Source organism: Scyliorhinus torazame, chromosome 4, assembly GCF_047496885.1.
Source record: "Scyliorhinus torazame isolate Kashiwa2021f chromosome 4, sScyTor2.1, whole genome shotgun sequence".
Classification (NCBI taxonomy): Eukaryota; Metazoa; Chordata; class Chondrichthyes; order Carcharhiniformes; family Scyliorhinidae; genus Scyliorhinus; species Scyliorhinus torazame.
The window spans coordinates 295,392,445-295,408,691 of record NC_092710.1 but is presented as its reverse complement, the minus strand read 5'-3'; the positions used below and the strand labels follow the sequence as shown (position 1 = coordinate 295,408,691).

At 49.6% G+C, this 16,247-nt stretch overlaps 1 protein-coding gene across 3 annotated transcripts in view; it reads left to right on the top strand.

Moving 5' to 3' along the window:
- Positions 1-16,247, top strand: part of scml4 (Scm polycomb group protein like 4) — a 185,906-nt gene that overhangs the window by 64,855 nt on the left and 104,804 nt on the right. For all 3 annotated transcript variants that reach the window (XM_072499955.1, XM_072499953.1, XM_072499954.1), the window contains one exon: positions 11,947-12,147. In XM_072499955.1, coding sequence (XP_072356056.1) covers positions 11,947-12,147 — 201 coding nt within the window. The remainder of the gene's footprint in view (positions 1-11,946; positions 12,148-16,247) is intronic.

The following is a 16,247-nucleotide window of genomic DNA, read 5'->3' as shown; positions in this document are numbered from 1 at the left end:
ACTGCATCAATTCCTGCTCAGCAAGGGCATCGCCTCGAGTAGGATGACCAGTTACAACCCCCGGGGAAACGGACAGGTGGAGAGGGAGAATGGAACGGTCTGGAAGACCGTTCTACTGGCCCCACGATCCGGGAATCTCCCAGTCTCCCGCTGGCAAGAAGTCCTCCCGATGGCCCTCCACGCCATCCGGTCGCTGCTCTGTACAACCACAAATCAGACACCTCATGAACGTCTCCTTGTTTTCCCCAGGAAGTCCTCCTCCGGGACCTCGCTCCCAACCTGGCTAGCGACACCCGGGCCCATCCTGCTTCGGAAGCACGTGCGGGCGCACAAGTCGGACCCGTTGGTCGAGAGGGTCCACCTGCTGCACACTAACCCCCAGTACGCCTACGTGGCGTTCCCTGACGGCAGGCAAGATACAGTCTCCCTCCGGGACCTGGCGCCTGCTGGAACCCCACGCGCACCAGAAACATACCCCCCCCCCCCCCCACAGCAGTGGGAGCGGTCAGTACTCCCGCCGCTCCTGCCTTGGCCCGCCCACCCATCGATGCCCCCTACGTGTCAACCGTTTGCCCCAACAGCGCCGCCTAGGGGTGGTGAAGCTGCCAGGGTGGCCGAAACCACGCTCCCGGAGTCGCAACCACCGGGATCCCCACCAGAATCACCACAGAAGCCCAGACGCTCCAAAAGGACAACCAGGCCACCCGATCGACTGATTGCTTCGCTGTGACTTTAACTGTGAACGAACACTTTGTAAATATCCTCGACTGCACGGTACCTCCATATCTGGTCATACCATGTTAAAGGCGACTGTTACCACTGGCCACCACCCTCGCCGGACTCTTTTTTAACAGGGGGTGAATGTGGTAGTACCAGGTATTGCGGTACCTAAGAGGCTGATGACCATTGGTTAGACCCAGTAGTTTACCATTGGCTGTTGTACGTATAAGAAACGGTGCCGTCCCAGCAGCCTTCACTTTCTGTATCGAAGCTGCTGGGGTACAGGTTCTAGTAGATTAAAGCATTCAGTTATGAAATCACTTCGTCTTGAGTGAAATTGATCGCGCATCAACCTTCAGGGGGGTTGTGCTTGGTAAGGGGGTTGAGTCGTTCAGGTCAGGGGTCACCCATAGGCCAGAGGCTTGGTGAGGGGCTTTACGCCTGTGAGGCCTTCAAGCCGTCTTTAAACATTATGGAGACCTCAACAGGGGCAACCGCAATTGCATATATAATATATTATATAAAAGCAAATTACTGCGGATGCGGAATCTGAAACAAAAACAGAAAATGCTGGACAATCTCAGCAGGTCTGGCAGCATCTGTGGAGAGAGAAGGGAGCTAACATTTCGAGTCTGGATGACTTTGTCAAAGACTCTTTGTCAACTGCAGCCAGTATGTCCTACCAGACTCTTCTAGGACAGAGCCCTGCTGCTGCTTCTATCCTGAAATTCAATTTCACTCACTTTGCCTTTAGCTTCACAACTGAATGCTATTTCAACTGAGGAAATAGCCTTGTTAGTTGGGATAGTACGTCACGCTCCTTAACTCTCAAGTGCCTCCTTGATGGTACAAGTGCATGTCTGAGATGATGATTAGGGGACTGGATGTCCAGCAAACTTCGATGCCTGAACAGTGTGCCTGAACTCTAGGAGCGTCGGAACCATAGAGGCAGCATTCAACAATTAAAATACCGGAGAGCAGGGCTTCATCACTTTAACTTGAGTCCGCTGAATCACACCCCAGAGCTGTTGTAAATCATTATTGAGGCTAAACCAATCTAATATTTGTCCCACCTTAAGATACATAGGACATAAGAACATATAGGGACAGTAGTAGCCATTTAGTCCCGTGAGTCTGTCTTGCCATTTAAAAAACAAATTCATATACGGGATGTAGGTGTTGCTGGTTAGGCCAGCATTTATCATAGATTATCATAGAATTTACAGTGCAGAAGGAGGCCATTCGGCCCATCGAGTCTGCACCGGCTCTTGGAAAGAGCACCCTACCCAAGGTCAACACCTCCACCCTATCCCCATAACCCACTAACCCCACCCAACACTAAGGGCAATTTTGGACACTGAGGGCAATTTATCATGGCCAATCCACCTAACCTGCACATCTTTGGACTGTGGGAGGAAACCGGAGCACCTGGAGGAAACCCACGCACACACAGGGAGGATGTGCAGACTCCGCACAGACAGTGACCCAAGCCGGAATCGAACCTGGGACCCTGGAGCTGTGAAACAATTATGCTAACCACAATGCTACCGTGCTGCCCATCCCTAGTTGCCCCTCAGAAGGTGGGGGTAAGTTGCCTTCTTGAACTATTGCAGTCCCTGAGGTGTAGGTACACCCACTATGCTGTTAGGGAGGGAGTTCCAGGATTTTACCCCAGCGACAGTGAAGGAACGGCGATAATAATAATTGCTTATTGTCACATGTAGGCTTCAATGAAGTTACTGTGAAAAGCCCAGAGTCACCACATTCTTGCGCCCGTTTGGGGAGGCTGGTACAGGAATTTCCAAGTTGGGGTGGCGAGCGACTTGGAGGAGAACCTCCAGGTAGTGGGGTTCCCAGGTATCTGCTGCTCTTGTCCTTCTAGATGGTAGTGGTCCTGCATATGGAATGTGCCTGAGGAACCTTGGCAATATCCAGCAATGCATGTTGTAGATGATACACACGTGTGATACCATTCAGTGTGTTCATGGCTAAACTGAAACCTAATACCCACCTTTGCCCCTTTCCCTTAATACTTTTGGAACTGTCATGATCTACATTTATCCCATGATGATGCCAAGAACAATGATAGTGTCTGCAGCTAACAATGAAATGTTGGTGTTAGCTTCATTTGTCCACTGTAAGAAGTAAATGATGAAACTGCACCTTTGCTATGGTTTATTTCAATATGTGGAGATGCCGGCGTTGGACTGGGGTGAGCACAGTAAGAAGTCTTACAACACCAGGTTAAAGTGCAAGGTTTGTTTCGAATCACTAGCTTTCGGAGCGCTGCTCCTTCCTCAGGTGAATCCAGTCATTGTAATAATCCTCAGGTTTATTACAGTGACTGCACTCTGGCAGGTAAGCACTGAGTTCAGTGTATGTTTTAGGAAGCAGGGAGGCTTAGCAAAGAAAATTGGTGTCTGCAAGGGGATTATATGCACCAAGCTGGAGCATCGAGTAAAGGCTCTCCTTTGAGGCAGTGAGTCTGAGGAGTGCAATGGGGATGTCGCATCAAAAAGAGCAGCACATCATTCAAAATCTTTTATGGTTTGTTGTTCTGAGACTAATGGCCCAGGTATGTTATTTGATATATTATATAATACAATGGGCTGGATTTAATGGAGGCAACGGGAGCGGGGAGGTCTTGTTGTTTAAGGCCACAGCCTTCAGACCCACCTAATACCCCAACTTACCAGTTAGGGGTTCCGCAAGCCCCCACACTTCACCTAAGTGAGCTTAACTGCACACTTAAATGTGCAAATCTGGATCCTGCCCATTGAAGGTGGCTTCTTCCGAGGTCTACCAGCCACGTCACACCCCAATTCTGGCAGGACGCGGCCAGTAAATCGTGCCCTGACAGTGCAGTACTGAGAGAGTGCTGCTCTGTTGGAGGTGGCAGTTTTGGTTGAGACTTTAAACTGAGGCCCATTCTGCCCTCTTGCGTAAACATACAGGATTTGTGACAGTATTTTGAAGAAGAGCAGGAGAAGTTATGGCCCGTTTCCGAACCAACATTTATCCCGTATTCAATGATACAAAAACAGCTTTACCTGGTCATTAACACATTGTGAAACCGTGTTGTGTACAAATTGGCTGTTGGGTTTCCTGTTAGTAAAGGTAAATAGGTGGCACGGTAGCACAGTGGATAGCACTGTTGCTTCACAGCGCCAGGGTCCCAGGTTCGATTCCCGGCTTGGGTCACTCTGTGCGGAGTCTGCACATTCTCCCCATGTCTGCGTGGGTTTCCTCCGGGTGCTCCGGTTTCCTCCCACAAGTCCCAAAAGACATGCTGGTAGGTAATTTGGACATTCTGAATTCTCCCTCTGTGTAACCGAACAGGCGCCGGAATGTGGCGACTCGGGGCTTTTCACAGTAACGTCATTGCAGTGTTAATGTAAGCCGAGTTGTGACAATGAAGATTATTATTAGTAAAGTACAGTCACCACACTCCCAGATGCCCATGACCTTTGAGGGGGGAGAGCTGACTGCTGGTAATTTAATCTGAGGATCACCACACCTCACCTGAGGGACAAGGTTGAGAAGGTGGGGCCTTTATGAATAACCTCAGCCGGTACGGGAATTGAACCTGCGGTGCCGGCCTTTCTCTGCATCATGACCCAGTTGTCTACTAAGTAAGCTCAACCAGCGCCCATGATTTCCTATATTACAAAAGTGACTACAGCTCAAAAGTACTCCATTGGTTAGATAATGGAAGGTGCTATAGAAATGCAAGTCTTTCATTTTTTATTTACACATAGGCATGTAATTTTCAGAACAAAGTCATTGGACTGGAATACTTATTTAGGTTAACAGGTGCTTTGTTGCACCTCTAACTCCGCTGGTCTCAGACCCCACCTCAAGCACAGGATGTGGTGGTGAGGTTAACGCGTATGTCGACATACGTCAGGTTGTCAGAAATGGGGATTAGGTGACTGCTGCAATTTTCGTGATCCACCCACATTGATGGTATCAAGGTAGCAGGTGTATCTTAAAATCACATGATATTCTAAAACCATTTTAATGTTTATTTTTTAGAAAGCAATTCCAGTTAAAAAAACATTTCTTCCTTCTCCTCCTCAACACACAACACCAAATTCAGATCAGTACCTGTGTTATTTAAGGTCAAAAATGGTCCAAATGACTGTGTGTTCACTCACTCTTGCTGGATACCTCCTTGGTGAGGGTGTTAGTGCACAGTGGGAGTCACCCATGACCAAAAGGTGAACTGGACCAGCCATACAAATACTTACCTCCTGACTCCCCAAAGCCTATCCACCATCTACGAGGCGCAAATCAGACGTGTGATGGAATACTCTCTCCTTGCCAACAACACTCTAGAAGCTTGACACCATCCAGGTCAAAGCAGTCCGCTTAATTGATACCCCATCCAATGCCTTAAATATTCACTCCCTCCACCACCGGTGCACAGTAGTAGCAGTGTGTATCTACAATAGGGTCGCAATTTAGGAGCCGAACTAGCCGTTGGCACAAGTCCTGAAGTTGTCACTACATCATTTGCCCCCCCACCCCCCCCGCCCGATGACACGATCAGGTTCACATCCAAGAAGGCTATGAGCTGATTAGCAGATTTTATAATATATTTGAATATCATCAATGGGCTTAACGTCGCTACTTCCACTTCCAAAGTATCATCCCACTCAACCGGCCTGACATCACACCAGCACGAATCACTACCGATTTTCATAACCTGGGGGTGCACAAGTATAGCTCCTAGATGGTGAGAGACATGGCTCGGCAGTTCCCTGGCACTGCCCCCGGTATAGCCATGGGCGGGCCCTCTGGTGAGTCCTATGGAGGAGGGGGGTTCCCCTTATGTGTGGTGTGGGAGGCGCACCTCAATGCCTGTGCGGGGGGGTGGGTCCGATGCCTATGGGAAGGGGGGGGGGGAGAGGGGAGGAGTGCCCTGATGCCTATGGAGGGAGGTTGCCGTGATGTTTGCGTGGTGCTGAGGGGCGAGGGGGTGTGGGGCAGAGGGGTGGTCTTCCCGATGCTTGTGGAGGGGTGCTCTGTGTCGGGATGGGGGGTGCGAAAATGTGCGATTAGGTGGATTGGCCATGCTAAATTGCCCTTCAGTGTCCAAAGATGTGCAGGTTGGGTTGGGTTATGGGGATGGGGCAGGAGAGTGGGCCTAGGTAGGTTGCTTTTTAAGAAGGTTGGTGCGGACTCAATGGGCCGAATAGCCTCCTTCTGCACTGTAGGAATTCTATAGATCTCTGGTTTGCTGTGTTCTATAATACGCCAAATCCTCAGGTTTCCTACTATTTCTGGCAAATTTATCAGCCTAGTCATATAATTCTTAACTTCCTTTGTTAGCCTGGCTGACTTTTCTTGTTGGGTGTTTGCACCTTGAAGGAATGTATAATTACTGTACGAAGTCTTACAACACCAGGTTAAAGTCCAACAGGTTTGTTTCGATGTCACTAGCTTTCGAAGCGCTGCTTCTTCCTCAGGTGAATGAAGAGGTCTGTTCCAGAAACACATATGTAGACAAATTCAAAGATGCCAAACAATGCTTGGAATGCGAGCATTAGCAGGTGATTAAATCTTTACAGATCCAGAGATGGGGTAACCCCAGGTTAAAGAGGTGTGAATTGTCTCAAGCCAGGACAGCTGGTAGGATTTCGCAGGCCAGATGGTGGGGGATGAATGTAATGTGACATGAATCCCAGGTCCCGGTTGAGGCCGCACTCATGTGTGCGGAACTTGGCTATAAGTTTCTGCTCGGCGATTCTGCGTTGCCGCGGGTCCTGAAGGCCGCCTTGGCGAACGCTTACCCGGAGATCAGAGGCTGAATGCCCTTGACTGCTGAAGTGTTCCCCGACTGGAAGGGAACATTCCTGCCTGGTGATTGTTGCGCGATATCCGTTCATTCGTTGTCGCAGCGTCTGCATGGTCTCGCCAATGTACCACGCTTCGGGACATCCTTTCCTGCAGCGTATGAGGTAGACAATGTTGGCCGAGTCGCACGAGTATGTACCGCGTACCTGGTGGGTGGTGTTCTCACGTGTAATAGTGGTATCCATGTCGATGATCTGGCATGTCTTGCAGAGATTGCCATGACAGGGTTGTGTGGTGTTGTGGTCACTGTTCTGAAGACTGGGTAGTTTGCTGCAAACAATGGTTCGTTTGAGGTTGCGCGGTTGTTTGAAGGTTGTTTGCCTTCAAACAACCGCAGAGATTGCCATGACAGGGTTAATCTCCGGCAAAGTCCGCGCATGCGTGGGATGTCCCCGGGGATGTAATTTCCGCGCCAGCTAGAGGGGCAACAAAGGCCGTTTCCGCCAGCTGGCGGGGCGGATGTTCTACGGCGTCGGCCTAGCTCCTCAATGTTGGGGCTCGGCCCCCAAAGATGCGGAGCATTCCGCACCTTTGGGGCGGCGTGATGCCCATCTCATTGGCGCCGTTTTGGGCGTCAGTCGGCGGACATCGCGCCGTTTCCGGAGAATTTCGCCCCAGATTTGTAACTAAAACAAAAAAGAGCTTTATTTGTAACAAGAGACAAGTTAAACATGTAATGGCGACAACAGTCTGCTAATCTAATTACTCCCCAATCACCGCCCCAGCCTCCACCCACACACATACACACACACAAGGCAGACGCACAATGGGGTAGTGAAGGATCAAAATAACGGGAATTAAAAGAACGTGAGAGATCAGGGGCGAGATTCTCCGACCACCCGCCGGGTCGGAGAATCGCCGGGGGCTGGCGTGAATCCCGCCCCCGCCGGTTGCCGAATTCTCCACCACCGGGTATTCGGCGGGGGCGGGAATTGCGGCGCGCCGGTTGGCGGGCCCCCCCCGCGATTCTCCGGCCCGGATGGGCCGAAGTCCCGCCGCTAAAATGCCTGTCCCGCCGGCGTAGATTAAACCACCTACCTTACCGGCAGGACAAGGTGGCGCGGGCGGGCTCCGAGGTCCTGGGGGGGGGCGCGGGGTGATCTGGCCCGGGGGGGTGCCCCCACGGTGGCCTGGCCCGCGATCGGGGCCCACTGATCCGCGGGCGGGCCTGTGCCGTGGGGGCACTCTTTCCCTTCTGCCTTCGCCACGGTCTCCACCATGGCGGAGGCGGAAGAGACTCTCTCCACTGCGCATGTGTGGGAATGCCGTAAACGGCCGCTAACGCTCCCGCGCATGCCCCGCCCGGAGATGTAATTTCTGCGCCAGCTGGCGGGGCACCAAAGGCCTTTTCCGCCAGCTGGCGGGGCGGAAATTCGTCCGGTGCCGGCCTAGCCCCTTAAGGTTGGGGCTCGGCCCCCAAAGATGCGGAGCATTCCGCACCTTTGGGGCGGCGCGATGCCCGACTGATTTGCGCCGTGTTGGGAGCCAGTCGGCGGACATCGCGCTGTTTCCGGAGAATTTCGCCCCAGTATCTTTGCTGCTGAGGTTGTGGTCTATGTAGTCGACTATCTTTTCGGGATGCAAAATGTTGAATTCCACTTGTTGGATCGGACCTTCTAGTTTGTGCCTTTAAGTAAAACCCGCAGGCTGTAGAATTTCCTCTGGGGAGTCACTTTCCCTTATCTGACTTCTATCAGATTGGCTCTCAGTCTCACTGAGATAATCTTAAAATTCTCTGACTGAGAATTAAAAAAGAGGGTTTTCCGTCCACTCCGCCGCTCGAATGCTTGACTGGTCTTCCTGCCGGGTTTCTGGCTGCAGGGTAGAGAGGAAGGAATTTTTTTCCCCCCAGACCTTTAGAGGTCTCAGGAGAGAGCTGTCAGCACTGTGCCTTCCTCAGCCTTTCAAACAGAGGTTAGGCTTTCACGGACCTGGCTGCAGAGACTGCTTGCAGCACTTTAATCAGAAGTTAAATGCCAGCCTTAGCTGATAGAGTGAGTCCCTACCTACTCTCTCCTGCATTAAACAGAACTGACCTCAAAAGTGAGTTGGCCTTCCGCTTTCCAGAAGGGTCTGATGTGCTCTACCAATCAAAATTGAGAACGGAGTAAATGTTGGAATTCCACAAGAGTTGATTGGCTTCTAGCCAAGTCCATCCAAGTGAAATCACTGGACCCTGCCAAATAACACACTGGATCGAGGGGAGTCCTTGGACCAGTCCAAATAGCACCTTGTACCGGGGACGTTTCGCCCAGATACAAAAGTTAAAAGCACAGTCTTGTAGCAGCAAGACAGAACATAAAGGGGATTACACAGAAAGCAAGATTTAAACATGAGGATCCTTACATTAGCAGGGAGAAAATTGAAACAATGGATCACTTACCTCTGAGGTTTTGGTAGGGACAGGACATCTACAGTTATTTTAACAAGGGATTTGGATTATTCATGTATTTCACTGATCAAAGCAGCTAAAAGCGACTTTGTAAACCAAGCAGTTTCTTTGTGAACCAGGATTTTGAACTCCGAGATACAAATTAGTCATATGGGTCCCAGAATCAAAGGTTTGGTTTAAAGGCAAAGGTTAATTGGTTTACATTTCTGTTGGGAACACCCCAAGAATGTCACATTACCATGGAGGTGTCATGTTAGGGATAGGAGGTTCCTTCGTTAATTTATCTGTTTGCTTTGCTGACAGATTAAGCAGGGAGTCAGTAGTTCAGTTTGGAAACAAACATAGATAATTGTGGCTCACTGAGTCGAGGGAGAGAAAGAGATAAATGTTTGCCAGACTTGCATCTTAAGCAAAGAAAAATACTACTTTTATTGTTCACTGTATGGGATGTGGATGGCAGCTCAGCTCAGTGTAGTGATGAAGTTCCTAAAGGAAAAGAGGCTGGAGGATTTGCCTAGTTTGGAGCTAGAGGAAGAAATCTATAGCAGTGAGTTTGGAGAAGGTGGAGAGAATGAGTCTTACAGGAGCAGTGAAACAATCTGTGCCTTCCCAAAGCAAGGGCAAGGAGCTTACAGCATTAGGAATCATGGATATTCATGATTTTTAAATTACTGAGCAGGAATACAGTCAGGCCCAAGATTGAATTAAGAAGCGAAGCCACTGTGAAGCCATAATAAGTGAAGCCACACATAGCGCTGTGAAGCCACAGTGCTAATCACTTGTGCTACCGTGCTGCCCATAAATTCTCATAACCTAGACAATAGTTGGAACATGGAGTACAAATTAAAGTGAATTTCGAAGTGCTGTGGCTTACTTAATTTAAATTCCAAAGGAGAAGTGAAAGAATCCTCAAGGTTTTGTAAAGTCTGATTAGGAAGTAAGGGGAACTGGGCTCCACTCTTAACTATAGTGTTAAGTTAGTACTGCTTGCTTTGTTTAATTGTTTTATACAGCAAAGGTTTTGTTTAAAAATGTAACATTTTGTGTGGTAATTTCTTTCATCTAATCGTTGGGTGTTTGAATTTCTCTTTAAATGTTAGTGGTCTCTTCAAGGATCGTAACAATATGCTCCAATAATTTCATGCTAATGCTCTTTCCAATGGTTTTAGTACTGTTATGAAACCTATAAATTACTCCCATTGGCATTCTGAATCTTGCTATTTCTACCCTCCGGCTATGTTGATTCTACTTTGTGATAACCCAAGCCAGAAATCTTTCTCACTAATGTCCTGACATCATCCTTGACTACTGGGGGTTCCCATCACCTTTTTCATTCTATCTTTTCAAATGTTGTGCACTTGGAATATTTATTTTTTCGGAGGGTTGATTTGATTTGATTTGCTGGGCAGAACGGCCTCCTCCTGCACTGCTGGGATTCTATGATTCTTCTAACCTCTGGGTAACTACAGTATAAACCCACAGTGACCCCCTTTGGGACTTTCCCCCCCACACCATTGACCCCGTAGGGGATTATCTCAGTACTGCCATGGAATTCCTCCCACACCCTGATTCCCCAGGGGTCTCTCTCCACCCCCCTAAGTCTCCCTAGCTTCTCAGGGACCTTTAAACTTCACTGAACCTTCAACTTACCTGCTCTGCACTGAGTGCAGCTGCAACAACACTCAATAAGTTCAATACCATCCAGGACAAAGCAGCCCATTTGATTGGCACCCCATCCACAAACATTCATTCCCTCCACTATCGACGCCCAGTGGCAGCCGTGTGCAGCATTTATAAGGTGCACTGCAGGAACTCACCAAAGCTCCTTAGACAGCACCTTCTAAAGCCATGACCATTAACAACTAGAAGGACAAGGGCAGCATGGGAACACGACCAGCTGTAAATTCCCCTCCAAGTCACTCACCATCCTGATTTGGAAATGTATCACGGTTCCTTCACTTTCGCCGGGTCAAAATCCTGGAACTCTCTCCTTCACAGCAGTGTGGACGTACTTACACCACAGTGACTGCAGCAGTTCAAGAAGGCCGCTCTCTACCACCTTCTGAAAGGCAACTAATAATAATAATAATAATCGCTTATTGTCACGAGTAGACTTCAATGAAGTTACTGTGAAAAGCCCCTTGGTCGCCACATTCTGGCGCCTGTTCGGGGAGGCCGGAACGGGAATTGAACCCGCGCTGCTGGCCTTGTTCTGCATTACAAGCCAGTTGTTTAGCCCACTGTGCAAAACCATTGCTGGCCCTAGCCAGCGATGCCCACATCCCTTGAATGAATAAATAATTTTTGAAAAAAAGTGTACAGCAGCTAGTGACATTAAAAAAGGGTGTGTGGACTCCTTCCCTTCAACAGAATTGCGCTTCACCGCTAGGCTCCAGGGACGCACTGCACGACTCAGATCTTGCCTGGCCTGAGTCAGGAGGTCAGATGAAACAGAACTTTGGGTAAGAAACTAGGAGTACAGTGGCAATCTGATGCTGAACTTCAGGTCCCATGTCTCTATAATGGCCTCTATAATAATGAAGAGGCTGGTTTAGCACAGTGGGCTAAATAGCTGGCTTTTAAAACAGACCAAAGCAGGCCAGCAGCATGGTTCAATTTCGTACCAGCCTCCCCGAACAGGTGCCGGAATGTGGCGACTAGGGGCTTTTCACAGTAACTTCATTTGAAGCCTACTTGTGACGATAAGCGATTTTCATTTCATTTTCATTTCATTTCATTCAGATTTAAGATGTTGTTACACTACAAGCTCCAGGGGAACTTGGAGTGTTAAATTCACACCCTGAAGCTGAAGGTTGAAAATTCCGCTAGACATGCCCACTGCAGAAAGTGTTGGAAGCATTTGAGTGAAGATTTCTTAAGGGAAAATGACAAAGTTGCAGCTTCATGTGATCTAACAGTTGTATTATTATAAGCTGTCACATAGCCTTAATATGTCTGATCTTTCTTTATTGTAGTTTGCATATATGTCAACAAACATGCCTGTGCCGGGCCACATCTTGATAAAAAGAAGTTGCAGCAGCTACCAGATCATTTTGGACCTGCCAGGGCTTCCATGGTTCTGCAGCAGGCTGTCCAAGCCTGCATTGATTGCGCCTATCAGCAAAAGGCAGTCTTTTCGTGTCTGAAGCAAGGGCATGGAGGAGAACTGATATCAGGTATGGGATCAAACATTCTCAAAATAATATAGGCAAGTTTGCAACAAATGTAACGTTCCCCTGTTTAAAAAAAACTGCTCTGACCATTTATAAACAGCGAGAGAATATTATGTGGTTTTAGTGAGGATTGAATAAAGATCAGTATCAACCTGTCTGCAGCTGCATCAGCGGCCAAGTAATCTGTTTTGCGGCACCTTAAACCTATTTATATCTTCAAATAAATCACTTAATCAGTAAATGTACACCGTTGTGCATTTATCTGTGTCGGCATACACTATCTGGCCCCAATAGCTACACAAAATCTTTAGAACAGGGAGGTAACATCATCTAAACTATTGGCAAAATATTACTGAAATCTGTCAGACTGAGATATTGCACCCGTGATGATTGTAATGAAACAAATCTTCAAAAAATTCCATTCACAAATGAAAACAATGCAATTTGTTGGGAGAAAGCTTTCAAATAAAAATACTTTCTAACAAATGCAAATTAATGTGTGCGGTATTTTCAATGGAATGGCACAAGGGGCAGCACTGTCACACAGTGGTTAGCACAGTTGCTTCACAGCTCCAGGGTCCCAGGTTCGATTCCGGCTAGGGTCACTGTCTGTGCGGAGTCTGCACGTTCTCCCCGTGTCTGCGTGGATTTCCTCCGGGTGCTCCGGTTTCCTCCCACAGTCCAAAGATGTGCAGGTTAGGTGGATTGGCCATTCTAAATTGCCCTTAGTGTATCGCAAAGGTTGGGGGGGTTACTGGGTTACAGGGATAGGGTGGAGGTGTGGGCTTGGGTGGGGTGCCAAGGGCCGGTGCAGACTCGATGGGCCAAATGGCTTCCTTCTGCACTGTAAATTTTATAATTCTATGAATGACAAGTGTCTTAAGTATGTCGGAATTCCAATGCAATAAACAATGTGAGTGAAGGGGGAAAGGGTAGAGGTGCGATACCAGCCATACCAAGGCCAGGTATTGTTATTCAGGAATTAAGGGATAAACAGGGGACAAATCAATAAGTGTATGCAGGTTAACTCAAAGGCAGCGAAAACCTTACCAGTCAACTTCCTCAGCAACTCTATGCGGCATAATGAAACCGAACGGGGATCTAATTGCATTTTTGGTGCTGTATGCATTGTTTACATGAATTGCCCTGATGTTTCATGTTACACTGCTTTAAAACAATTATATTTTTTTAACAAACAATTTTATTGAGGTATTTTTTGGCATTGTAAACAGTTACAGATAACAGAAATGTGCAAACATCAACATAAAACCAATACTTCAATCAAACCATACTGCACATGCCCGCTCCTCTCCCCTAGACACTACCCGCCTATTTATCCCTCCTAATCTACTCTAATCCCCTCCCTCCCCCCTCCTCCCCCTCTCCCCCCCCCCCCCCCCCCCCCCCGCTGACGTTCACTCTCCCGCGAAGAAGTCGATGAATGGTTGCCACCTTCGGGCGAACCCCAGTACAGATCCCCTCAAGGCGAACTTAATTTTTTCCATACCCAGAAAACTTGACATGTCCGAAAGCCATAGTTCGGGGGTTTTGAGTCCCTCCATGCCAGCAGTATTCGCCGCCGGGCTATTAGGGAAGCAAAGGCCAGAACATCTGCCTCTTTCTCCCCCTGGACTCCCGGGTCTTCCGAAACCCCGGAAATTGCCACCCCTGGACTCATCACCACCCTTGTTTTCAGCACCTGGGACATGACCCCCGCAAATCCCTCCCAGTACCCCCTAAGCTTAGGACATGCCCAAAACATGTGAACATGGTTCGCTGGTCCTCCCGCGCATCTAGCGCACTTGTCCTCTACCCCAAAGAATTTGCTCATCCGAGCTACCGTCATGTGGGCCCGGTGAACGACCTTCAATTGAATCAGGCCGAGCCTGGCACATGTTGCGGTTGAGTTTACCCTACTCAGAGCTTCCGCCCACGCCCGTCCTCCATCTCCCCACCAAACTCCTCCTCCCATTTGAGTTTCAGTTCCTCCGTCTGGGACTCTTCCCCCTTCTTGAGCACCTTGTAGATATCCGAGACTCTACCCTTTCCTCCTTCTCCTCTAGAGACTCTTCTGTCCTGGATCCCCATTGGCGGGAGGCGTGGGAAGGATGGGACCCATCTGCGTACAAAGTCCCGCATCTGTAAGTACCTAAGGTCATTTCCCTTTACCAGCCCAAATTTCTCCTCCAAGCCCCTCAAACTCGCAAAGCTCCCCTCCAGGGACATATCACTCACCCTCCCCACCCCCGCCCACCGCCATGTTCGAAACGCTCCATCCATGTTCCCGGGGGCGAATCGATGGTTATCACATTTTGGAGCCCAAACAGACGCACCTCCGCCCCCCCCCAAACATGCCTCCTCCACTGGCCCCATATCCGCAGGGCCACCCCTACTACCGGGCTGGTGGAGTACCTGGCCGGCGACAGAGGTAGGGGAGACGTGACCAGGGCTGCCAAACTGGTGCCCCTGCACGAAGCCGCCTCCACACGCTCCCAGATAGACCCCGTACCCACCATCCACTTCCTTATCATGGCTATGTTAGCCGCCCAGTAGTAGTTGATCAGACTCGGCAATGCCAGTCCCCCCTCGCTGCGGCTCCTTTCAAGCATCGCCTTCTTCACCCGCGGGGAATTTCCCGCCCAGACAAAGCTCATGATGATTTTGCCGGTCCTTTTGAAGAAGGACCGTGGGATAAAGATCGGGAGGCTCTGGAAGATGAACAGAAATCTAGGGAGGATTGTCATCTTTATAGTCTGCACCCTCCCCGCCAGTGACAGCGGGAGTGCATCCCATCTCCGAAACTCCCTCTTCATTTGTTCCACCACCCTAGTCAAATTTAACTTCTGCAACCTGCCCCAGTCTCGTGCCACCTGTATCACCAAGTACCGGAAACTTTTCTCCACCAGCCTAAATGGCAGCTCCTTCAGTCTATTCTCCTGGCCCCTTGCCTGCACCACAAACATCTCACTCTTGGCCATATTTAATTTGTACCCTGAAAACCGGCCGAACTTCCTCAATGTTTCCAGTATATTTTCTATCCCGGCCAGTGGGTCCGACAGGAACAGCAGCAGTTCGTCCGCATAGAGAGAGACCCTATGTTCCACCCTCCTCCTAATCATTCCCTTCCACCCCTTCGCAGCTCTCAACGCCAACGCCAACGGCTCTATGGCCAACGTGAACAGCAACGGGGAGAGTGGGCACCCCTGTCTGGTCCCGCGGTGTAGTCTGAAATAATCTGACATTATCCTGTTCGTCCTAACGCTAGCTTTTGGGGCCTGGTACAATAGTCTGACCCAATTAACCAGTCCCTCCCCGAACCCAAACCGTCCAAGCACCTCCCACAAATAATCCCACTCCACCCGGTCGAAGGCCTTCTCAGCGTCCATCGTCACCACTATCTCCACCTCCTTGCCCATCGGGGGCATCATGATCAGACTGAGCAATCTTCTCAAGTTAGCGGTCAGCTGTCTGCCTTTCACAAACCTTGTCTGATCGTCCCCAATCACCTCCGGTACGCAGTCCTCAATTCTAATTGCCAGGACCTTGGCCAGGAGCTTGGCATCCACATTGATCAGGGAGATCGGCCTGTATGACCCGCAGGATTCCGGGTCCTTGTCCCGCTTCAGTATCAGCGAGATGGTGGCTTGCGACATCGTCGGTGGCAGGGTCCCTCTGTCCCTCGCCTCATTAAAAACCCTTGTCAGGACCGGTCCCACTATCTCCGAGAACTTCTTGTAAAACTCTACTGGGTATCCATCAGGTCCCGGGGCTTTCCCTGACTGCATGGCCGTTAGGCCCCCCAATACCTCCTCCGCTTTAATCGGGGCCCCCAGCCCGTCCACTAGTCCCCCGCCTACTTTTGGGACGGTTAGTCCATCCAGGAACCTTTTCATCTCCTCCGGCTCTTCCGGGAGTTCTGAAGTGTACAGCTTACTATAAAAGTCCCGAAATACCTTATTCAGTCCTGCCGGGTGCTCCACTCTGCTCCCCTCCCCATCAACCACTCTACTTATTTAAGGCCGCCTCCCTCTTCCTGAGTTGCTGCACTAGCAATCTGCTGGCCTTCTCCCCATGGTCATACACCACTCCCCTCGCCTTCCTAA